The 24,006-nt window shown below is 44.1% G+C and overlaps 4 gene segments (V, D, J or C); all 4 read right to left on the reverse strand.

The window, feature by feature from the left end:
• Nucleotides 1-3,450: 3,450 nt before the first annotated feature.
• Nucleotides 3,451-4,908, reverse strand: LOC115058200 (Ig kappa chain V region K16-167-like). The segment is given in 2 exon segments: nt 3,451-4,635; nt 4,749-4,908. Coding segments are annotated over 2 exon segments (429 nt in total).
• Nucleotides 4,909-4,930: 22 nt separating this feature from the next.
• Nucleotides 4,931-5,622, reverse strand: LOC115058196 (T cell receptor alpha variable 18-like). The segment is given in 2 exon segments: nt 4,931-5,417; nt 5,509-5,622. Coding segments are annotated over 2 exon segments (435 nt in total).
• A 6,517-nt stretch (nt 5,623-12,139) lies between these two features.
• LOC115058194 (T cell receptor alpha variable 20-like) lies at nt 12,140-13,056 on the reverse strand. The segment is given in 2 exon segments: nt 12,140-12,617; nt 12,731-13,056. Coding segments are annotated over 2 exon segments (435 nt in total).
• Nucleotides 13,057-23,058: 10,002 nt separating this feature from the next.
• On the reverse strand, nt 23,059-23,750 carry LOC115058195 (T cell receptor alpha variable 18-like). The segment is given in 2 exon segments: nt 23,059-23,545; nt 23,637-23,750. Coding segments are annotated over 2 exon segments (435 nt in total).
• Between the last annotated feature and the right edge of the window lie 256 nt (nt 23,751-24,006).

Consider the following 24,006-nt stretch of genomic DNA (forward strand, 5'->3'; position numbering starts at 1 on the left):
CATTTTGTGGAAGTAACCTGGTTAATTTCTGTACCATTGATGATAATTTTTGTTTCACCTTTACAGTATTTATTTTCTTTATTAGCAAATGGAAAAAATTAAACTTTTTTTATAGTTAGATAATTTATTAGATTGAAACCATTTTGAAATTTTCTCCATACTACTGTTAGCATCATATCACATTGGTGTCATCAGCAAAAAGTATGGGGAATAAGGTCGTAGATACAGCAGGGAGGTCATTGATACATACAAGGAACAGTAATGGGCCCAAAATAGAACTTTGAGGGACTCCACACAATATTTTGGTCCTACCAGATAATGAACCATTAGCAATTACATATTGTTCTCTAGCATATACATAGCTGTACAACCATTTTAAAGTGCGTTCATAAAAACCACAGTGCTTCAGTTGTGACATTAAATGTCATGACTGACAGCATCAAAGGCCTGAGACAAAGCTAAAAATATGATTCTTTCTAAATCCATTCTGGTGTTCATAGAGGATATTATGTGCATCTAAATGTGCTAATACACGCTCGTAGACCAATTTCTCTAAAACCTTTGAAAAACGGGGCAAAATGAATATCGGACGATAGTTTGTAAAGCTAATAGGGAAAAAAAGAGGAAGAACTTTAGCAACTTCCATACTTTCAGGGACAACTCCATTTTCCATAGACTTTCCACAAATGTATGTGAGTGGTTGTATAATATGAGAGCTAACCTCCTGAAGCAGTGATGCACTTATTTCATCATGACCTTCTGCAGAATGTTTAAGATTAGCTATTATTTCCTACTTCATTAGCACGTGGTGGGTCAAATTGCAATACAGCGGGACTCAAGTGGACTTTCAGCTGTCTTCTTGATTCTACTTGAGAGAGAAACACCCACATTTGGAAAACATTGATTAGAAGAAAATGAATTTCTATCTAATGGGAGAGTGCCACAGAAAGAGTTAAATTCACTCTCAGCAGGTATTAGCATTTAGCTTCTTAATAGGTGTACATTTTTGATGGAATAGACGTCGGCATAGTCCACAAGTGAAATCTGAGTGTTTGAAACATTTCTGACATTTTGGACAGATGTTTTTTCATGTCATGAAATGTGGTCAAATACTAATATGATTGATAGACAGTGGGAGGGCGGTATACACGAGTGGTCCAACTGTAGCTTCTCAGATATCATTTTGCGTACCTTTTCTTCTGACTCAGACCAGTTTTCGTTTGGAGTTTCTTGGATACCATCAATGACAATATTATTTCTGCGTGATTGCCCTTCTAGTTAATCCACCTTCCCTGTCAGAGACCGGAGAACTTAATTCCTTTTGGGTTAGGGTTATAATTTCAGTTGGAACAAAGAAGGATTCCAGAGATTTTAGATGGATAGTCTTCAGTTCATTTCTCAGAGAACCACAAGCACCAAAGCAGGAGCTCAGTCTGTCATCTGACTCTTTGCTGCTGTGGACAGGGTTAGAAAACAAAGCTGTTTACGGTCAGTACTCAGGCAAGTATGTCCGCTCTTTATACGCTTCATATATCCAGATCTTTGAATTCTTTCTGGGGGGATTTTCACCCCTTATTCCTTCAAAATGTTTTTTCTTCTGAGAGCTTCTTGTGCTGCCTTGTAGAGACTTCTCTTTTGAGCTCGATCTCCAAATTTTCAAAGACTTTTCAGTCTCAGACTTTGAGGGCCGTAGCAGAACCTTCAGCTTCCACCTCTCAGATGTTTCATGGTCGATTTTCAGGTGTTTTTGGATTATTGTCTGGAGATGTTGGAAACAGAGCTGATATGTCTCAGTGGTAACATGGATATAGAAAATAAAATGGTTCCTCAGACCGATCCCTGAGGAAAACCACGACAGGGGACCAGGATCTGATAGAAATTCTCCTCCAGAGACTGAGAAGGACCGATCAGTGAGACAGTAGGAGAACTGCTGCAGTGACACCGGAGTTCATCACAACTGTGTCTCATGAGAGAGAAGACTCTGGACTGGATCATTAGAAACCAGAGAAGGTTCTCAGTCAGAGACTCCCTCTAGTGGATGTTGTGGAGTATTGTGTTGTCTTTGCTCCAGAGGTTTTTGTACAGAGTTGTGTTGTTTCCTGTCACTGTGGGCTGCACAGCACAGTAGTACACAGCAGAGTCTGACACTGCAGCAGAGGAGATGTTCATCTGGATCTGCTTTTGTTCCACATGTATCCCCATTCCATCAATTTTACTGTTCGCCCCTGAACCTGTTCCTAAATGAGAGATGATGAGCTCTGGTGGTTTTCCTGGATATTGTCGATACCAGAAGAAATAATCACTCCCAGTTGGATCTTTGGAGTAATTGTAGGACAGAGTGACAGAGCTGCCTTCTGAACTGGACTCTTCAGTCTTGACTGGATTCAGTTCTTGACAGCTGACACCTGAAGAAACAGAGAAAGTTGTGGACGTGTCCATAAATGCATCACATTCCAAAAATAATGACATCAACCTTTTCCTTGTGACAGAATCTAACATACCTGTAATAATGGAAAGGAGCAGCAGAGACAGACCATAATAGTCCAACGACAGCATGTTGAATAAAGGTAATGTTGGTGGTTTGTGTCCTCTCAGTAACAGCTCAGCTCCTCCCTGAATCTCTGCGTCTCTTCTCTCTGTTCCACCTCCTGGTGATCACAAACTGATGGTTTAAAGGATGAATCATATTTTCTGGCTTTACAAACAACAAAGGACCAACTTGATTCTCCTCAAGTGGAGGCGTCACTGTGCAGGATGAACGTTGTGTGTCAGTCCCATTGTCCAAAGTCATCCTGGGACTTGAAGATGGACTGATCCCTGTCGTTCACCACAAGAAATCTCTTTCCCCAAACGAACCAGAGAGAAACCAGGACCAGGTTAAAATGATCAATGTCAAATAGACTCAACCTCACGGCCATTACAACAAAAGCATGTATCGAGAACGTAGCACTAAATAGGAAGGACTCAAATGCACGACAACGACCGGTTAAGATCAGCTAAACAAAGTTTATTCCAGGCAGATGTATCCAAGATGTGACACAAAAAGGGAAGGTGCAACCACTGTGAAGGAATGCTGGACCGTGAGCTGGCAAGGAGACGTGACACAAAAGGGGGAATATATGCAGGACTAATGGGGAGTGATTGGACACAGGTGTGGGAGACACAATCAGGGCTCAGGTGCACACAGACGGGGAGGGGGCGGGGCAAACAGGAACCTGGAACGGAGACAGAGGTGAGTGATCACAAAAATAAAACAGGAACGACAAGACATGAAGCATGAAGGAAAAAATTAAATACTTAGCAGAGAAATATGACAGCATGTTCATGAATTTCCTAATCAACCTGGACTCAAACACCAACCGTCTGGTTTCTCTCAAAAGATCTGAAATAGATTCCATTCAGCCTGAAATGCGTCACAAGCTGAAAGAGGACTAAATTGAGGGACTGGACCTGGGAGAAGGTGTTGGGCCTAATTCATAGTCCTCAACATGTTCTAGACAAGATCCCATCACAGCACATTCATTAGAGTGACATCCTGCTGCCAAAGATACTTCCTGGTCCAAGCGGCAGGTGTGGCTTCAGCTCAGGTGCATCAAATACTGAGACCAGGTGTTTTTCATGGTGACTGGAGCTCAGGTCTTCTCAGGGGTGAACCGGAGTAACACATTTTAATCTGGTAAAGTCTGTTTGTGCTTTAAGGTGCTGGAACTCCATGCACATCATCTTTACACAACTCTGTGCTGTTACTGAATGCTGGACTCCCCACGGCCTGTTTGGTGTCTTATTCTGTTCCTCTCTGCCAAGGGAGGGAGGGGAGAAGATGTTCAGGTTCATGAGAAGAGTTTGGACACCTGACATGGTCTTTTTTCAATTCAATTCAAAATTTTCAAAGACGTTTCAGTCTCACACTTTGAGGGCCGTAGCAGAACCTTCAGCTTCCACCTCTCAGATGTTTCATGGTCGATTTTCAGGTGTTTTTGGATTATTGTCTGGAGATGTTGGAAACAGAACTGATATGTCTCAGTGGTAACATGGATATAGAAAATAAAATGGTTCCTCAGACCGATCCCTGAGGAAAACCACGACAGGGGACCAGGATCTGATAGAAATTCTCCTCCAGAGACTGAGAAGGACCGATCAGTGAGACAGTAGGAGAACTGCTGCAGTGACACTGGAGTTCATCACAACTGTGTCTCATGAGAGAGAAGACTCTGGACTGGATCATTAGAAACCAGAGAAGGTTCTCAGTCAGAGACTCCCTCTAGTGGATGTTGTGGAGTATTGTGTTGTCTTTGCTCCAGAGGTTTTTGTACAGAGTTGTGTTGTTTCCTGTCACTGTGGGCTGCACAGCACAGTAGTACACAGCAGAGTCTGACACTGCAGCAGAGGAGATGTTCATCTGGATCTGCTTTTGTTCCACTTTTATCCCCATTCCATCAATTTTACTGTTCATCACTGAACCTGTTCCTGAGTGAGAGATGATGAACTCTGGTGGTTTTCCTGGATATTGTCGATACCAGAAGAAATTATCATTATAATCAGCAGCTTTGGAGTAATTGTAGGACAGAGTGACAGAGCTGCCTTCTGAACTGGACTCTTCAGTCTTGACTGGATTCAGTTCTTGACAGCTGACACCTGAAGAAACAGAGAAATGTTGTTAAAGACCATGTTGAACTCTGATTGTGTGTTCCAGTGGTTTCTAACCAACAGATCCTCTGAACTCATTTATTCCTCCTGCTTGAACTCACCTTTTAGTATGATGAGAAACAAAGGAACCATCCCACAGTGATGCAGTGAGAGCATCTTCAGACACTCTGACTTTTGAAGAAAAGAAACAAAAGTTCAGAGATCAGGAGGAGGAAGCTTTGGGCTGTTTGGAGAAGGAACACTTCATCCAGATGTCACCAGTTTGGGTGGAAACAACAAGTCACCTCATTGGCTGAGCTGGACTCCAGTGGGCGGAGCCAGGTCATCAGCTCTGAGCTCTGACGTTTGTGTCATCAGTCTTTTCTCAGTCAGAGACTCCCTCTAGTGGATGTTGTGGAGTATTGTGTTGTCTTTGCTCCAGAGGTTTTTGTACAGAGTTGTGTTGTTTCCTGTCACTGTGGGCTGCAGAGCACAGTAGTACACAGCAGAGTCTGACACCTGAAGCTTCTGGATCTTCAGAGGAACTGATCTTAGGTCAGAATTCAGACTGGATGAAAATCTCTCCTTGAAGTGCTCTTCTGTGTTTCCTTCATCCAGTTTGAAGCGGCTCAGGATGAATTTGGGGCTCTGGTTTCCATCCTGTCTGTACCAGTAGAGAGATGGACCGTTCCTGCTGCTGTTGTATCCACAGTGAAGTGTCACTGCCTCTCCTTCAGCAGCAGTCACGTCTCCTTGTGGTTGCACCACGTTGTCTTTTTGTGCTCTGCATTCTGTAAAACACCAACAAACAGTATCAGTGTTTGAATGGAAGAATCATGTCAGTGTTGGATTGATATCACAGAAACAGAGCAGTGTTCATACCACGGCACAGAGCAGCCAGCAGCACTGAGATGAACAGAGCCTTCATATCTGCAGTGTGGAGTCACTGTGAGCTCCAGCAAGTATAAAGCAGACTGTGGACTCTGAGTGTTCATCAACACTAAGGTGGAGGATTAGAAGGAGGAGCCTGATCACAGGGACAGGACTCTGTGGGGGACAGGACTCTGTTGGAGACAGGACTCTGTTGGAGACAGGACTCTGTTGGAGACAGGACTCTGTTGGGGACAGGACTCTATGGGGGACAGGACTCTGTTGGGGACAGGAGTCTGTTGGGGACAGGACTCTGTTGGGGACAGGTCTCTGTTGTGGACAGGACTCAGTTGGAGACAGGACTCTGTTGGAGACAGGACTCTGTTGGAGACAGGACTCTTTTGGGGACGGGTCTCTGTTGGGGACGGGACTCTGTTGGGGACAGGACTCTGTTGGGGACGGGACTCTGTGGGGGACAGGAGTCTGTTGATGTTGATCTTGATTTGTTCTTTTATTTTGAGCTTAAAATCAGATAGTGATATCAGTACAGGAAAAAGAAAATAGTTCGAAGGATATCAACAACACAGCCACAGAGGTGGAGGAGGAGGTTATAAGAAGGGATGCAGCTGATGCTGAGGTGAACAGGCCAGTCAGAGAGAAATATGGAGCAGAAAGCTGGAGTTAGATGGCCGAGGGCAAATAGTAGCAAAGAATGGCAGACAGTCAACAGGGACTCAATAATTGTGAGCTGACTAGGAGGAAACTCAAGTGATAGATTAGAGAAGATGGGAGACACCATTTACTCCTGTGGTGTCGAAAGATTTGGGGTGCAAGATAGAAAGACGGAAGAGTACAAGTAGCTAATTCCAGACAGCAAAGAGAAACAGAGCAACTAGTTAAAGAAGGAAGACAATTAAGAAAGCAGTGGAGAAGAGCTACAGAGGAAGAGAGAGGGAATTAATGTGTTGCAAGAGAACATTAGGGGAGATAGATCAGGAAATGGATGTTAGACCACCTAGGTGGAAGGAGGTAGAGGAGGTAGTCAGGCGTGCGGAACGTTCTTCGGCCCCAGGGCCAAATGGAGTCCCCTACCGGGTCTATGAAAGTGCACCTGACATCCTAAAGTTCTTGTGGAGGCAATTAAGAATAGTTTGGAAGAAACTTCAGACCTGAGTTAGTTCCATATGATCTCTCTCCTGAATGTAGAGGGGAAGATTTTCTTTAGTGTAGTTGCACAGAGATTAGCTAGTTATTTAGAAAGGAATAACCTAATAGATACTGCAGTACAGAAGGCAGGACTACCAGGTTTCACAGGGTGTTTAGAGCACACTAGCATGATTTGGCATCAAATTCAGGCAGCCAAGAGTGAGAAAAGAGATTTGCATGTGATATTCTTGGAGTTAGCAAATGCATTTGGGTCAGTGCCACATAGTCTTATTTGGGAGGCGTTTGATTATTTTAGAGTGCCTGGAGCAGGTGTTGATTTGGTAAGAAGATATTTCCAGGATATTAGACTGTGTTTAACTATAGCAGGCTTTACAACAGGTTGGCAGAGGCTAGAAATATGTCCCGCCAAAATCGCGGTGCGAGTGCGTTGCAGGGTGAGGACCCAATTGCAGGAGCCAGAAACCAGGTAGGTGACGAAAAAGACTTTAATCTGAACTGAATCTACAACATAAACTGAGCGAAAAAACATGGTCAAAACGACAGGGCAGGACATGGACATGGACAAGGACATGGCAGGAACAAAACGGCAAAACGACAATGATCTGACAAGGACTATACCGAAAACAGGACTTAAAAACAGTGCTAGACAAGACACAGGTGATCCACATTAGGGCAGGGAAGGCAATCAACATGGGACACAACCAGGAAGTAAAGTAACGGGGAACACAAAGGAACCAGGACTACAAAATAAAACAGGAAGTTACATGGACAGAACACTGAACACCAGAATTAACTCAAAACCTGACAGAAAAGAATACTTGAGAGACTTAATAAAAACTTAAAGTGGGCTAGTATGAAAATCAAGCCTAGTAAGTCTAGAAGTATCTCAATAAGCAGAGGAAGATTAAGTGATCAAAAGTTTGTAATAGATGAAGAGGAAATTCCAATAAATAAAGAAAAACCAGTAAAGAGCCGCGGTAGGTGGTACAAGGCAGACTTGTATGACGGAGAACAGGTAGTGCAGTTTAGGAAGGATGTTGCTGAGGGACTGGATAGAATAGATAAATCAGGACTTCCAGGAAAGTTGAAGCTGTGGTGATTGCAGTTTGGATTATTTCACAGGTTGATGTGGCCACTGTCGGTATATGATATTCCAATATCTGCTGCAGAGAAAATTGAAAGACTGGTAAGCTTTTACATTAGGAAGTGGCTCGGTGTTCAGAGATGTTTAAGCACTGTGGCACTGTACGGGAAAGGCATACTTCAGCTCCCAGTATATAGTCTAGTGGAGGAGTTTAAATGTACTAAGGTTAGGACAGAGCTCCAGTTATCTGGGAGTAAAGATGTGGTTGTGAAGAAGGTGGTTCCAAACCCAACCAAGGGGAGAAAATGGAATCCAATAATGGCAGTGCAGGAAGCAGAAGCAGCTCTTAAGCATGCAGAGATTGTGGGTAATGTACAGATAGGCCGGGGAGGCTTGGGGCTTGGCCCAGGCAAACCGGTGTGGAGTAGAGCAGGTCCCAAAGAGAAGAGGAAGCTAGTTGTGGAGCAGGTTCGTAGACAGGAGGAAATAATAAGGAGTGCGAGGGCAGTGGCTCAGGCTAAGCAGGGACAGTGGTTGAACTGGGGAGGTGTAGAGAAGAAAGAGCTTAGCTGGAAAGAGCTGTGGAGTATGGAGGAAAGCAGTATTAGATTTCTGATAGGGGCAACATATGACGTATTGCCAACTCCTCAGAACCTAAAACTCTGGATAAATTGAGACCCGTTATGTTCGTTGGTTCAGGTACTGCAACTCTAAAGCACATCTTCTAAGGTTGTAAGGTCAGTCTGTCCAACCAAGTTTTAAAAAGCTTAGCTGCAGACATTGAAGATATACAGAGGCAGGCAAATTTAGGAGGGTTAGGGTTAGACAAAGAGAGTGGAAATTCAGTTTGTTCAGGAAGGAGGGAAAGTTAGTAAAATAACAAGGAGGCAAGGCAGCTTAGAGGATGCCAGTGACTGGGAGATGCAGCTGGAGTTAGGAGGAAAGCTTGTTGTTCCCCAGGAAATAGCCTGTACAAAGCTAAGGCCTGATGTAATTTTGAGGTCTGGGAGTAGAAAGAAAATATATTTCATAGAGCTGACTGTGCCTTGGGAGGATTTAGTTGAAGAAGCATATGAAAGGAAAAAGCTCAGGTATGCAGATCTAGGTAAGGATGCTGAGCAGCGAGGATGGAAGGTTAGGATTTGTCCAGTGGAAGTAGGATGTAGAGCAGGGGTCTCAGACTCGCGGCCCGCAGTACAATATTTTGTGGCCCACACCTTAATATCAAAGTATAATATTAGTGTGGCCCGCGGAGAAAGTGTCGGGGCTAGGTGCGTGACAGCACATGCGCTAAACTTCCACCAGTAAGTGGAGAAACATTCATAACCCTGTGGAGAATGAGGAAGAACTGCTTTGGGGACGAAGAAGAAGTGCTTGTTTACATTCAGCGTACTATCGGTAGTTATCATGGACACTATGAACGTTGTAGAAATAAACCTGTCGTCGGTGCTGGAAGAATAATAAAGTCTATGTTTATGTTCCAATCAAAGTCTGTATCTGTAGCGCACCAGTATGTAGTATTTAATCGTGTCTATTAATAAAAACAACAAACTGCAGTGTTTCACTGTTCAATGAGCCGTCTGGACATACATAGCGTGCACAGGTAAACACTGTGATGGATGGAGACCGTCCAGGGTGTAATCACTGCCTTTCACCCTGTGTGAGCTGAAGATAAGCACCAGCACACCCCGCGATGCCAGTTGGTACGAAGCAGGTGAAGAGATATATATTTAGAAGATGAATGAATGAATGAATGAATGAATAGCGTATCTGCGGCGACGGTATGCTGCGCCGCCATCTTGACTGCGGCCCCTGATAAAGGAGAAAAGCCTGTTGTCGCAGAGTGTCTTTTCTCATGATGAGATAGAATAAAATAGGACTTTAAACAAGCTGAATAAAGTCAGTTAAATAAATAGCAGAGATATATCTTCTTCTTCTTCTTCTGGCCACGGTGGGACCGGCCTGTTACGCTCCCCTCATGTTACGCGGCGCGTGACATGACAGAAACGGCGCGGAAGTATGCTGCGTTGTCAGCTATGCACAACGAGAGGCGCGCGCCGTGTTCGCGGAAGTATACCCCAGCCTTAAGGCGCGCTCCGTCATAAAGCGGAAATTACGTTATGCGTTAAGACGTTCTCTTTGCGCAATTAGCTAGCTAAACACTTGTTTGAAACGTGAAACAAGAGCGCCACTAAGCGGAATCAATTAGATTTTGCCATACCCCAGTCATGTCTTTATCAAAGCCTGCAGTGAAGAGGAAGGTTGGTGACGAGCACAGACAATTTGAAGAAAAGTGGGAGACGCAGTATTTCTTTGTTGAGCACAGGGGCATCCCCTTGTCTTATTTGCACAAATAAAGTTGCAGTGCACAAAGAATACAACATCAAACGGCATTATTCAACTAAACATGCTGAAGAATGTGCAAAATACCAAGGGGATGAGAGAGCCAAGCGGGTTGCCAGTCTTAAAGCATGTCTACTGAGGCAACAAGATTTCTTGAAGAAAGCAACCAAAGAGAATATTGCAGCAGTCGAAGCTAGCTACATGGTTAGTGAGATGGTTGCTAAGGCAGGGAAACCATTCACAGAAGGCGAGTTTGTTAAAAAATGCATATTACAGGCTGCAAGTATTATCTGTCCAGAAAAGAAAAGTCAGTTTAGCAACATGAGCCTTTCTGCCAACACTGTGGCAGAGCGCATTTCTGACCTGTCAAGTGACATTTATCATCAACTGTGTGAGAAAGAAAAATGTTTTGATGCATACTCAGTCGCTCTTGACAAGAGCACAGACATAACAGACACTGCTCAGTTCACAATTTATGTCCGTGGTGTTGATAGCAATTTTGAAGTGAGCTGAATTTTGAAGGAGCTGCTCACAGTAATTCCAATGCATGGCCAGACCACCGCTAACGAGACATTTCATCAGCTGTGTGACGCCATTGAGAATGCCGGTTTGCCATGGAAGAGGTTGGTTGGAAAAACAACTGACGGAGCAATTTTTGAGAGAATTGCCCCCCAACTTTCCTGAGCTTTCCCGAATGTTCAAGCGGACCATGTGCCTTTTTGGCAGCACATATTTCTATGAAAAGTTCTTCTCCACCTTGAACTTCAATAAGTCCAAGTACAGGTCCAGAATTACTGATGATCATCTTCAAGCCATACTGAGGGTCTCAACTGCTTCCTCTCTCAAGCCAAATGTGGTTGAGATTTGTGAGAAGAAGTGCTGTCAAGTCTCTGGCAGCAAGGAGTAGGCAAGAGAAGCCATGTTCAGAAGAACCGTTCATGATTTTTACTCAATGTTCCATTCATGTTTAGGACACTTCATGTTCAGAAGAAATCATTCAACTGAATCAACTGTTAATGACATTTGAGGACTTTTTTTTTTGTGGAATCCCTTATGCGGCCCACCTTCACCCAGACTCTGCCTCCAGCGGCCCCCCAGGTGAATTGAGTTTGAGACCCCTGATGTAGAGGGTTTGTAGCAAAATCTGCTGTTGCTTTGTTGAAGGAGTTAGGAGGAAGGGGACAGAGGGTGAGGAAAACAGTGAAAGAAATGCCGGATGAGGCCGTAAAATCCAGTCAGTGGATTTGGATTAGAAGAATAATAGTAGCTGGGGGCCCAGCAGGGGGAGCTATAAAGACAGACAGACTCTTAGGAGAAGCAGAGGAAGAAATCCAGGAAGAGGAAGTGTATTTAAGTGGAGGGTGTTTGTTTGAGCCTCTTTGAGACCAGGAGGTTAGTCAGGGTGAGTTGGTCTGTATTGGTTAGATTTGGTTTGATTATAGGACTGTTCAGGTGAGTTTGTTTTCTGACTCTGCAAGTGTAGCTTGTCCACCTCCTGCACCCTCTATACTTTCATGCCCCCCACCTGAACCAGGGTCTGTATCCCATCCCTACTTTCACTGGTGCAGTTGGTGAGAGGTCAGAGTAGTTGACGGTGGTGCTGTTTGAGATAGTTGTCTTTGTGTGAGGAGTGGTGATGGCTGGCATTAGGGGGTGACTCTGGGACACCAGTGATCACTGTCTACCCTCCTGGAGGTGTTGTGGGCCTAACTAGACGAAAACACCAGTGAAAGGAGGTTCCCACCTGATGACCCCAAAGACATGTTAGCTATCACTGCTCAGTGGCCTGGTTAGATATTATTTTCAGGGCACATAGGGCAGAGGGAAAGTTTGTTGTTAGGGAGTTAGTCACTGAGTCTGGTCCATTTTTTGTCACGTAACTTTCTTGTATTTACTCTAGATTGGAGTGGTTGAAGCCAAACAGACAGCAGATGAACAAAGTTCTTCCACTGCAGTAGAATGAACAAACTAAACAGCCTCTCTGCTGCACAGCCCTTCTCCTCAACTTCAAGCTGACTGTGCTTTTACTTCCTCCAACATTTCTGCTCACCTCATTGGCTGAGCTGGACTCCAGTGGGCGGAGCCAGGTCATCAGCTCTGAGCTCTGACGTTTGTGTCATCAGTCTTTTCTCAGTCAGAGACTCCCTCTAGTGGATGTTGTGGAGTATTGTGTTGTCTTTGCTCCAGAGGTTTTTGTACAGAGTTGTGTTGTTTCCTGTCACTGTGGGCCTCACAGCACAGTAGTACACAGCAGAGTCTGACACTGCAGCAGAGGAGATCTGTAGATGAATTCTGGTTTTGTCATCGCTCACGTTAACAGACATTCTCGAGTCTGAACCTGATAATTTCTCTCCTGACTCCTGATGAGAGAAGATGAACTCTGGTGGTTTTCCTGGATTTTGTTGATACCAGAAGAAATTATCAACGGCCATCTGTTTTTTTGAGTAATTGTAGGACAGAGTGACAGAGCTGCCTTCTGAACTGGACTCTTCAGTCTTGACTGGATTCAGTTCTTGACAGCTGACACCTGAAGAAACAGAGAAATGTTGTTAAAGACCATGTTGAACTCTGATTGTGTGTTCCAGTGGTTTCTAACCAACAGATCCTCTGAACTCATTTATTCCTCCTGCTTGAACTCACCTTTTAGTATGATGAGAAACAAAGGAACCATCCCACAGTGATGCAGTGAGAGCATCTTCAGACACTCTGACTTGTGTTTTCTTTAGATATTGAATGAATCTGACGGTGGCAGATGTTTTCTCTTCTGCTCTTTGACAGTGTTGCTCCTCCTCATATCACTGTATGTCATCAGCCGACAAGTTCAGAGATCAGGAGGAGGAAGCTTTGGGCTGTTTGGAGAAGGAACACTTCATCCAGATGTCACCAGTTTGGGTGGACACAACAAGTCACCTCATTGGCTGAGCTGGACTCCAGTGGGCGGAGCCAGGTCATCAGCTCTGAGCTCTGACGTTTGTGTCATCAGTCTTTTCTCAGTCAGAGGAGACAGTGGACAGGACTCTGTTGGGGACGGGTCTCTGTTGGGGACAGGTCTCTGCTGATCTGGTCTCTGTTGGTCTTAGCTGAACTATGAAGACAGCTTAGAGCCTTGTTGAGCACAAAGCCCGCTCTCTTTGAAGCTGTCTGTGTCACCATGGTAACTGATTGTATGTATGTATAAAATGTAATATTTACACCTAATTCCTAAGTAGGGTGTCCCAGGGTCCCAGGGGCCCAGGGGCCCAGGGGCCATTGATTGCGCTCACAGACCCATCACTGGGCCTTTGGGGGAACATGAGGGCGACTTTGTGAACAGGAATCAATGTTCAGGTAAACTGATTGATTTGTCATGTTATTGGTGGTGGCTCATGTGCACGTTGCACACAATTATATTATTAGTGCTGCATACTACACTTTTCTCATTGATCAGATATATTCACATACATTCACGTTGTTACAGGAGATGGGTCACCATTAATAAGGGAAAACTATTCCCTTTCAGCAGCCTTCACTGGTACCTTAACTGTTTCAGTGCTTTCATTGTGAAACTCATCTGAGACACGTTTGCAGATGACTTGTGATCATCAGCGATTGGTCACAAGTGTGGATGCCAGATGTCCTGGCTCAGTCCATGACTCGTGGATCCTCCGAGGGTCTATTCTGGGTCACCAGCTTGAGCACGGTATGACAAATGGATATACACAATTGGATTCTATTCTAGTTAAATTGTCACACAGAGTAGTTTCCGTTGCCTTTGTTAACAGGGCTTTTTGACGGGTTGCTTCTGGCGGACAGAGGATATCCCTGCACCCTATCCTGACCCACAGACACCACCAGAGTGTGGCTTCAATGTGGCACTTAGCAAGTGCAGGGTCGGGATGGAAATGACTTTTGGGGTCACCAAGTCCAGATTCAACTGTCTCCGCAGCCTGAGGGTTTCTCCTGACGGGGCTTGTGGGATTATAACCGCTTGTGCGGTGTTGCACAATGTGGCCACCAAACAAAAAGAGGAAAGAGCCCCTCGTGTGCCGCTGCTGGCAGCTGACGTGGTGGACCCTGTAATATCGTCGAGGTTTTAGAAATAACTGGGCATGTTTCTTCATCAGGAACTGCTTTATTGTTAACACAGGTCCCAGCAACTAGTCATGGCGGAAGGCAGCGGAACCCCTACTGGGTATGGAGTATAACAACATCTCCAAGATCACTTCACAACAGACCCCATCACCGTTGACGATCCAACTGGTGCAGCCACCACCCAGAAAGTTTTGTGATTAAACAAAACAAAAAACACGGCAATCAAAGGATGTTTTATTGTTTATTGAAGTTCAGCCTTTTCTGGGGGAAAATGTAGGAATAAGTACACAACGTCACTCACGCTTAACAAAACATTCAAGTACCATTTAGTGTTGTACCTTTTTCTCAAATTGCAGTTGCTCAAACTCCGACTTTAATTTCCAGTTCTTTTTTTACATTATCCAACAAGATTCCTTTTATAAAGGGCCTTCACATATTCTGCTCCAACCTGTATTAAGAGGACATTGAGGTGTTCATCGTTCACTTCTGCGTTCTTGGTAAGGATTACTTTAAAAAAGTAGACGTAGGACTGCTACAAAATGATAAAACCCTTCCCCTTGTTTTTTGTCGCCCAGAGGTGGAGGCCACAGGATACAATGCACAATGTCCTCGGCCTGTGACATGAGCAAGAAACTTAATTATTTCTAATTTAAAAAGACTGATTTCATTTTTACATTCACTTCTTATTTCCATTATAAAGACATCTACCCCCAAAGGTACCTCTGAATATACTGAGAGCGTCTCCTCATCATTGAGCTCCACCTGTGGAATAGTTTAACAGAAATGAATAAAGTGGATTTAAAACAGCACACAAAGATAATACATGACAACTTTCTTTGACAGTCACCTCTGTGTGGGGGTCAGTAAGGGTGTGTGCTGGCAGCTTCACCAACTCTGCAGTGTCTCCTTCAACTGTAAATGAGATAAAGACTTCTCATTTAAGAAACAGTAGCTGCATTTAGTATTTTACCACCAAAGCACTCATACATCTCCTGGAAAAGAACAGCTGCTGGGAGCTGCCAGCTCCAGGGTCTGACTGAATATCCCCTCGTATCCCCTCCATGATCGGACGCCCGTCATTGTTTGCCCCCTCCAGTCCTTCTTCCCTCACTTTTCTTCTTCTTTGCTTCAGATCATATTAACAATGAATATATTGTAAGTGTATCATCCACATTACACTGAAAGAGTGATGAATACCACTTTGGATTATGTTTTTGTGCTTAGTCCGGATTTCCTGCCAAGACCGTTTTTCAGCTAATAGAACACCAATGAGAACATTTATTGGACTTTATCACACTTTTCACTTTGATTTGGCCCTGAACTAAGTGCTTTCCATGTATCCTTCATTGTGAGACAATGTCAGGGAGGGAATTAAAGTTATATAAGATCATTTATGACATACATCATATTAAATGTCAGGTTTAATGTCAGGTCATTTGAGCCACTTTATCTGGCGTGTGAAATTGCTGTAGTAATCAGACGGTTAATAAGAGAACGCAGGCAGGGTACACAACAACATCCACACAAAGTTAAGATTGCAGCAAACACTGCTATAGAGACCAAAACAGAGGACACTAGAGCTTTATATTTTCCAAAGACATCCATCCAGGAATCCCACATTGAGGTGTCAACCCCAGAGTGTTCTTTCATCTTGCCATTGAGAGCTCGGAGTCCCTCTATGGCCTTAGTAAGGCTGCCATCAGCAGCTGTGTTGTTGGGGATGAATGTGCAACACTGCTCTCTGAACATAGCACACACACCTCCTTTCTCAGCCAACAACATGTCCAGGGCTATCCTGTTCTGGAATGCCATGAGAGAAGTCACAGACAACTGTCCATGTACCGCCTCGAAGCCGCTCTGTGTCCAATTACCTAACTTTTGAACGTTGTAGTGGATGTAGTTGATCCTGTCTGCATTCTTATTAATTGTACACCACCAACATAAAAGTGACTCAAATCCTGCTGCTACTTGATCTGCTAATTTGTATTCATCTGGAACACCTCATGGTACACTGATTGCATCAATATATGTAGGATCACCGTCTGCTAACCAGGTTGCAGACCTTTTCTTGCGGTGCCATTGTTCAGGCAAAACACTAGATAAGTTAGCAGTGAGTTCTTTAGCAGAGATAGGGTGTATGGACACTGGTAGTAATAGTGTTACTAGAGCACAGAATCCTGTCACATTTTTAGGCAATTTGTCAAATAATCTGTCATCACCACACCACCACCAAATGTCCCCTCGAGGCACCGGTTTGAAATGTCCAGTCACAGTTATTATCTCGGAGCAACACTCACTAGAGAAAACGCAAAGGCTCTCCACCTCCTGTTATATTTATACAGGTGAAGTTTCCAGGTGCAACTCTTTTGGAAAATATAGGTTTCTTTTTTTCTGACATAGTGACTGGAAACACAAAATCCCACTTCGCACAGGTGATGTTCGGATTTGTTTTATTCATCACTTCTACAACACATTGTTTGTCGATCGTTGTAGGTATTGTTTGTAGTATCGGCCTAGGACCCATACACACTACACAAGCACTTTTAGTCGTGTTTGCAGCTTGTTCTACCGTAAGTAACCAGTTGTTGCTTTGTCCTGAAATACCTGTTATAACTTGGAACCATTCATCGACTTTTATCTCACCATCATGGTTAACAGCACTTTTGGGGCCAGTCGTGAGGCCTCCTATGGTTTCATTTTTCTGTTCCGTTTTTTCTGCTTCAGCGGGGGTGGTCATATTAGGGCCCCTTGGGGTGGCTTCCACAGGTACCATACTAACAGAAAGGTTATTATAAGGAATATGGTCGCTACCCATCCTCCGATGGCCCGTGGTAACCACTTAGGAGACATTTTAGTTGAAAATCGACCTCCCCGATCGGAGCTTTCAACTGAAATGACCTTTTTACAGTGCGTTAAATGAATCCTTGTTGATCTTTCTGTTTCTTCAATACATTTCTTTAATCTATTCTTTATAGTTCCATTCATTCTTTCTACCAGGCCTGCACTTTGAGGATGATAAGCACAATGATTCTTTAGATCGATATGGAACATTATTCCAATCTTTTTTACTGTCTGATTTACAAAATGTGTGCCGTTATCACTATATATTTTCTCAGGAATTCCGTATCTTGGTATTATGTCTTTACACAGTGCCTTAGCTACTGTTATCGCATCTGGATGTTTTGTTGGAAAAAGCTCTATCCATTTTGAAAAGGCGTCTATTATGACTAGACAGTATTTCTTTCCTTCACTTTGATTTAGCTCTATAAAGTCCATATGGATAATTTGGAACGGATATTGAGGTGTAGGGAATCGCCCTCTACGTGGCCTTAAATTCCCTTGAGGGTTGTGTCTTGCACATGTTAAACATGATGAATAAGAGTTAAATCCATAAGTGGTATAATACTGATGTATCTGTCCTACCATCCCTCCTGTTGAGACATGTGTCACACCATGGCTCAATATTGCCGCCCACTTGTATAAATTTTTAGGTAGGATAGGTTTGCTGTCTGGTCATACATACATGTCGTTTAGTAACTTCGCTCCATTTTTTAAACATATATCTTTTTCAGATTGTCTGTGTCTTTTAGTGTAGTGTCCTCTAAAGTTGTACATTCTTCCACAGTCAGCACTTGAACCTGTCCTGCTGCTGCTGCTTTTGCTATTTTATCTGCAAATGCATTTCCTAGAGAAACTTCATCTGTGCCTGTCATATGAGCTGCACATTTACATATTGCAACGGCTGCCATGACTGCTCTGACACAGTGTGGTAGCGCACAGGCCACGCTTTGACGAGAAATATGCAATTGGCTTCATTTTAGCACCATGCTGTTGCACCAGTACAGAAGTCATGAAGTGGCCTTTACAGTCCACCATTTGAATAAAAAGTTTATTATAGTCTGGTAATGCTAGCGCTGTACTGGAAACCAACACTTGTTTTATCTTACAGAATGCTTCTTCTGACTCTCTGGTCCAGCATAAGGGTGAGGTCATCTTTAAATCTTCTTTATACATTAGCTTATTTAAAGGTGCGGTTATGTCTGCATAGTTTGGCACCCAGTTTCTGCAGTAATTTGTTTGGCCAAAGAATGACATCATTTGCTTTTTTGTTAATGGTTTAGGAGCTTGGAGGATAGCGGTTTTTCTGTCTTCCACTATTGTTCTTCCTCCAGCACTCTGATTATGTCCTAAGAGATTAACTGAACACTCTGGAAACATCAAAATAGACAGCTGGCATGTCTGTCCTTGGGGGTCTCTCAAGCACAATGGTTCTGACTCGGCTACTTCAGTTAACTTTCCACTAGCAGATCGCTAAGCTTGGAGTTTGGTATCATTTCTTTGCCCGTTGTTCTACACGCCCCCGGATCACACAGGAAAACAATGCTTTTGCCATTCACATATAAAGTTACCTCTGGTTTTGCTGTGTTTAATGCTAGTAGGTCTTGGAGATTTAGGATCTCCTCAGCTCCTAATGAGTCCTCCTCATCAATTTTTTTTTATCTGACTGGCCTAGTCATTTCAACTCGCCCGATTTTTTGTGGACAGTTTCTGGCAATATGTCCCTCTTTTCCACAACACCAACACTCTCTTGGGTTTTGTTGATATCCTCCTCTGTAACTTCCTCCTTGGCCTCTGCCTCTAAAACCTCCTCTCCCTCTGTATCCACCACATCCTTGGCCTCTGCCACTATCTTGGTAGAACACCTCTCCCTCTTTTTCCTCTTCTCTCTCCTGATAAAACACTCCCCCTGCCTTTCCACCTTTTTTCTCCTTTGTTACTTTTTCTGCATGGAGGGCATGGTTAACATAGTCCTCCATGGTCCCTGTAGCGAATCCTATGTAATGTTTATTAAGCCAGCAACGTATTCCATCTTTCAATCCTGCATGGAGAGCATTTTTTAATTGTTGCTGGAATTCCCCATTTGAATTCCCATCATCTTGCAATCCACTGTGGATTTTGAATTTAGTTGTCATTCTTATCTTATATTCTTCAAAGGGTTCATCCTCCTTTTGTTTTACTCTACCTATCTCGGTGTAGTTAGCTATATGTCTAAACCGTAGAGTAACTCCGTCATTTAGGTCTCGTACACGGTTATTCAACTCTGGATCATCATGAGTCAGGGGACGGCCATTTAGGCCCAAAGGATTCCATTGGTCCCTGATATAGTGCCAGTCTGGTCCTGGTGCCTGCATCCAAACCTGTTGTACTTCTTGTCCGTTCAGGTGATAAGAATGTCGCAAATTTTCCATATCCTGAACGAACTGTGTGACATCCTCCTTATGGGAGGTTACTCCTTCTATGGCCTTCTTTACATCGTCTATAGTCCAGGTCCTATAGACTAGAATGACGGGGTTGTTAACATCGTCAACATTTGGATCTTCTACCTCAATCATTGGATAAGTCCCTACCTCATCCTGCTGTATTACCGGCGGAGATTTCCCATTATTTTGGACCAGTCTCCGACTCCTCCTCAAGATCGAGTATTTCTAAAGGTTTCTGTTGGTCCATCATATGGTGGTAACTCACTTAAGTCTGGGTAAAGTCCTGGTCCTGGTCCTGGGGAAGCTGGACCTGCAGCTCCCCCCTCGGCCCCTTGGCCTAAGTCTCTGTCGTCTCTAGGTCGTCTCTAGGTCCTGTCTCATTGTCTTCTTTTCTCTGATACATTAAATTTTACATTTTTCACAGTCTTCATCTTTATCTTTTTGTCTACGTTCCTGTTCTGTTTTTTTTTTTTTTTATTTTACTTTGTCCTGCCACTTTCATCCAGTACTCTGTTTCTTCATAACCTTCCTGCTTCATTTTTTTTGGATTCTTCTTAGTTTTTTTGTAATACTTTCTTGTAATACACTTATCTTTTGTGTATTTAATTTTCCATCGAAATTGTGTTTTACGATCCATCTGTCTAACTTTTTATTTTTACAGGGATCCTGTTCTATGAATTTCCAATCTTGACACTGCAATTTATCTCTTGGTTTTTCTTTACTCGACCCCTTCCCCATTTTAATAATTTGGTTCGACCTTTGCAACACTTAGGGTATTCTAGAGGTCGATTTTTATCAGTGGGGTAGTCTCTCAATTTCCTGTTGTGGTAATTCTCACTTCAACTCTTTGGAGTGGAGAATTCTTGCCTTTGCATCCACACCAGTTGACTACTTACAAATCCCACTGTTTTATATGAGACGAAATACCTCGTGGTATGTCAGTCTCCTTTCACACTCACATTCACTCTCCTACTCGGACATTAAGGGTGCACACCAGGACTCCGTCATCCTCTGCAGAGACTCCCTTGGTCTCTCTACGGGACTCCCTTGGTCCCTCTTAAAACTCTTGAGACTCCCTTGGTCTCTCTTATTCTTTACCTGCCAGTGTCTAGAATATTCAGGGCTTGTTTACGCGCAATGACCCCCAGTCATTCACCGTGGCCACTCACTCTTTTTAAGTCAAGACTCAACTCACCTCCGTTGTCTTTCCCCTCTCGGACTCCCGTCAACCTTTGGATCCCTCCGGTCTGTTGGGATCCGTCTCGAAGGACCAAGTTAATGTCAGGTTTAAGCCACCTAGAACATTATTAAACACACAGGGAAGAAAGACAAAGGACAACAGCGCTCATTTTTACTTGCAAGGGGAACAGACAGAGATGTTCAGTTACATTCTCTACCTGCTCTGACGTATCTCTTCCATTCTCCCCTCTTTATTTCCTTTGGGTGGTCCTTAGGTACATGATGTTGCAGCTCTAAAGGTGGGAACACACAGCTGCAACGTAGTGGATGAATAGATGCTTGTTGAATAATCATATTCAAGTTACGCCTCTGAAACATGACACACAAACACACTGAGGAGCTAGTTCATAACCGAAGTAATCTGGTTTCTGCCTCCTCCCTGTCTTCATGTTCCTCTTCGAAGGTCGTTGCTTATCTTCCAGAGGTATGATCTCAGTTCCTGTGAGAAAAACACAAGTTTCTGCATTCCTGCAGGGTCAGTAAAAGTAGAGCAATACTGTGATAATCATTTTATGTACATTTATTCTAACGCTAAACTAAATAGACTATATTCACTTACGCATTTACGAGTTCTGCAATTTTTTGCCATTTTCCTCTCTGGCCTTGTTTGTCGAAACAGTGTTGCTTATTGCTGTTAATATAGCTCTGAATTCATTGGAACTCTCAATAACAACTATCTGATCCTCTTGGGTGAAATAGGCAGCACGTGATTACTCCATTTTTCAGATGAAATAGTGTCAAATGACGCCTAAATGTCCTGTTTTATGTGAACGCACACAGAGCCTGATGAGGAAAGCCTGCGTCGACAAATCAAGTTGATAACCACCGTCATGATACTCGTTATCTCTGGTTGGAGCCAGCTCAGCCCAAGAAAGCCGGGCTCTGCTGAGCTTCCTACGTAGGATACCGCTCTGGACTCCCCCGTCGCTCTGGACTCCTCCGTCGCTCTGGACTCCCCCGTCGCTCTGGACTCCCCCGTCGCTCTGGACTCTCACCTCCATCACTGCTCCTCTGTCACAGTGAGATCCTTGCAGATGGTCCATCATGTGGCCTCCTGTCTGGTCTCTGATAATCCAGAATGACTCATGTGACTGAGCTCTTCTTCACCCTCCACTGATCCTCCCTCCAACCATCACTGCCTGAATCCTGTTCCAGTCACTGATGCTGCCCTCAGAGAGACTTCTGGGTCTGAACCATCTACTTCAGCTCAGTCAAGCCTCACACTTTTTCTTGCTGCTGCTGCTTCCTCCGAGGAATGTCGTCTGGATTTACCGTCCCTGGACACAAAACCATGTCAGTCCAGACTCTGTTCATCTGCTCAGACTCCTTAATATGAGTCTGTAGAACTGAGCAGGATCTGCTCTGAAGCTTTAGTGATGTCCCTCACTGATGGATGAGTTCTGTCTCTGTTGTCTTTCTGCGGTTCATGGAGTCTTTGTGTTTGAAGCCTCATCCAGGTGGTCTGTCACTGATGTGGATCCTCCCACAGTGTTTGATGAGCAGCTGAACCACAGTGACTCTGATAAAACAGGAATTAGCAGAATCCATCTGATATGAAGCTGTGGTTTGAAAACCACTTCCCTCCTCTTTGAAGAGGACTCAGATATCAGTGTTCAGGTTTTTGTGCAGCCTCTCCTACACTTTGTATCACTGTGTTTCTAGAGCACAGTAGTAGAGAGCTGTGTCTGCCAGGGTTAGTCCACTGATGGTCAGTTCAGTTGATGTGTCTGTTGTTTTGGAGTCATATTTATTCGGTGAAGGATTATATTCACTTGTGTCTCCCTTTGCTCCTTTCCTGAGAATGAACTGAGGGGCCTGAAGGTCTGAATCATGTCTGTACCAGTAAAGCCAAACATTATCTTCTGTTGTCTGATATTGACAGCTGAGTTTGACAGTTCCTCCTTCTCTCTCACTGACTTCTTTTCTCACAGGAAAGATTCGGTGTTGAGCTTTTATTCCTGAAAAAGTGCAGAAAATGAAGCCATTAGACTGACATTGTCCATGAGGCTGAGAGGAGCAGACAGGGGGAAATGTCACCGTACAGTTTTACTCTGTGGACACAAACAGCTCAACTGTAGCTCACATCATCTCTAGATTGTACAGGACTTCATGACAAAGACACATTATTGTGCGTGACCAAATGGAGGTGAAACATGTTGTTGATCCAGCAGGCTGACTCAGACTCTCATTAGTTGTCAAACTCACCTGTGAAGTGAGAGAAAAACAAAAAGAGGTAAAGCAACATGTCTTTGGAGTAGTTGAAGCCAAACAGACAGCAGATGAACAAAGTTCTTCCACTGCAGTAGAATGAACAAACTAAACAGCCTCTCTGCTGCACAGCCCTTCTCCTCAACTTCAAGCTGACTGTGCTTTTACTTCCTCCAACATTTCTGCTCACCTCATTGGCTGAGCTGGACTCCAGTGGGCGGAGCCAGGTCATCAGCTCTGAGCTCTGACGTTTGTGTCATCAGTCTTTTCTCAGTCAGAGACTCCCTCTAGTGGATGTTGTGGAGTATTGTGTTGTCTTTGCTCCAGAGGTTTTTGTACAGAGTTGTGTTGTTTCCTGTCACTGTGGGCTGCAGAGCACAGTAGTACACAGCAGAGTCTGACACCTGAAGCTTCTGGATCTTCAGAGGAACTGATCTTAGGTCAGAATTCAGACTGGATGAAAATCTCTCCTTGAAGTGCTCTTCTGTGTTTCCTTCATCCAGTTTGAAGCGGCTCAGGATGAATTTGGGGCTCTGGTTTCCATCCTGTCTGTACCAGTAGAGAGATGGACCGGTTGAGCTGCTGTTGTATCCACAGTGAAGTGTCACTGCCTCTCCTTCAGCAGCAGTCACGTCTCCTTGTGGTTGCACCACGTTGTCTTTTTGTGCTCTGCATTCTGTAAAACACCAACAAACAGTATCAGTGTTTGAATGGAAGAATCATGTCAGTGTTGGATTGATATCACAGAAACAGAGCAGTGTTCATACCACGGCACAGAGCAGCCAGCAGCACTGAGATGAACAGAGCCTTCATATCTGCAGTGTGGAGTCACTGTGAGCTCCAGCAAGTATAAAGCAGACTGTGGACTCTGAGTGTTCATCAACACTAAGGTGGAGGATTAGAAGGAGGAGCCTGATCACAGGGACAGGACTCTGTGGGGGACAGGACTCTGTTGGAGACAGGACTCTGTTGGGGACGTGTCTCTGTTGGAGACAGGAGTCTGTTGGGGACAGGACTCTGTTGGGGACAGGTCTCTGTTGGGGACAGGACTCCGTGGGGGACAGGAGTCTGTTGGGGACAGGACTCTGCTGGGGACAGGACTCTGTGGGGGACAGGACTCTGTGGGGGACAGGACTC

This window comes from Echeneis naucrates, chromosome 17 (assembly GCF_900963305.1).
Source record: "Echeneis naucrates chromosome 17, fEcheNa1.1, whole genome shotgun sequence".
Lineage (NCBI taxonomy): Eukaryota > Metazoa > Chordata > Actinopteri > Carangiformes > Echeneidae > Echeneis > Echeneis naucrates.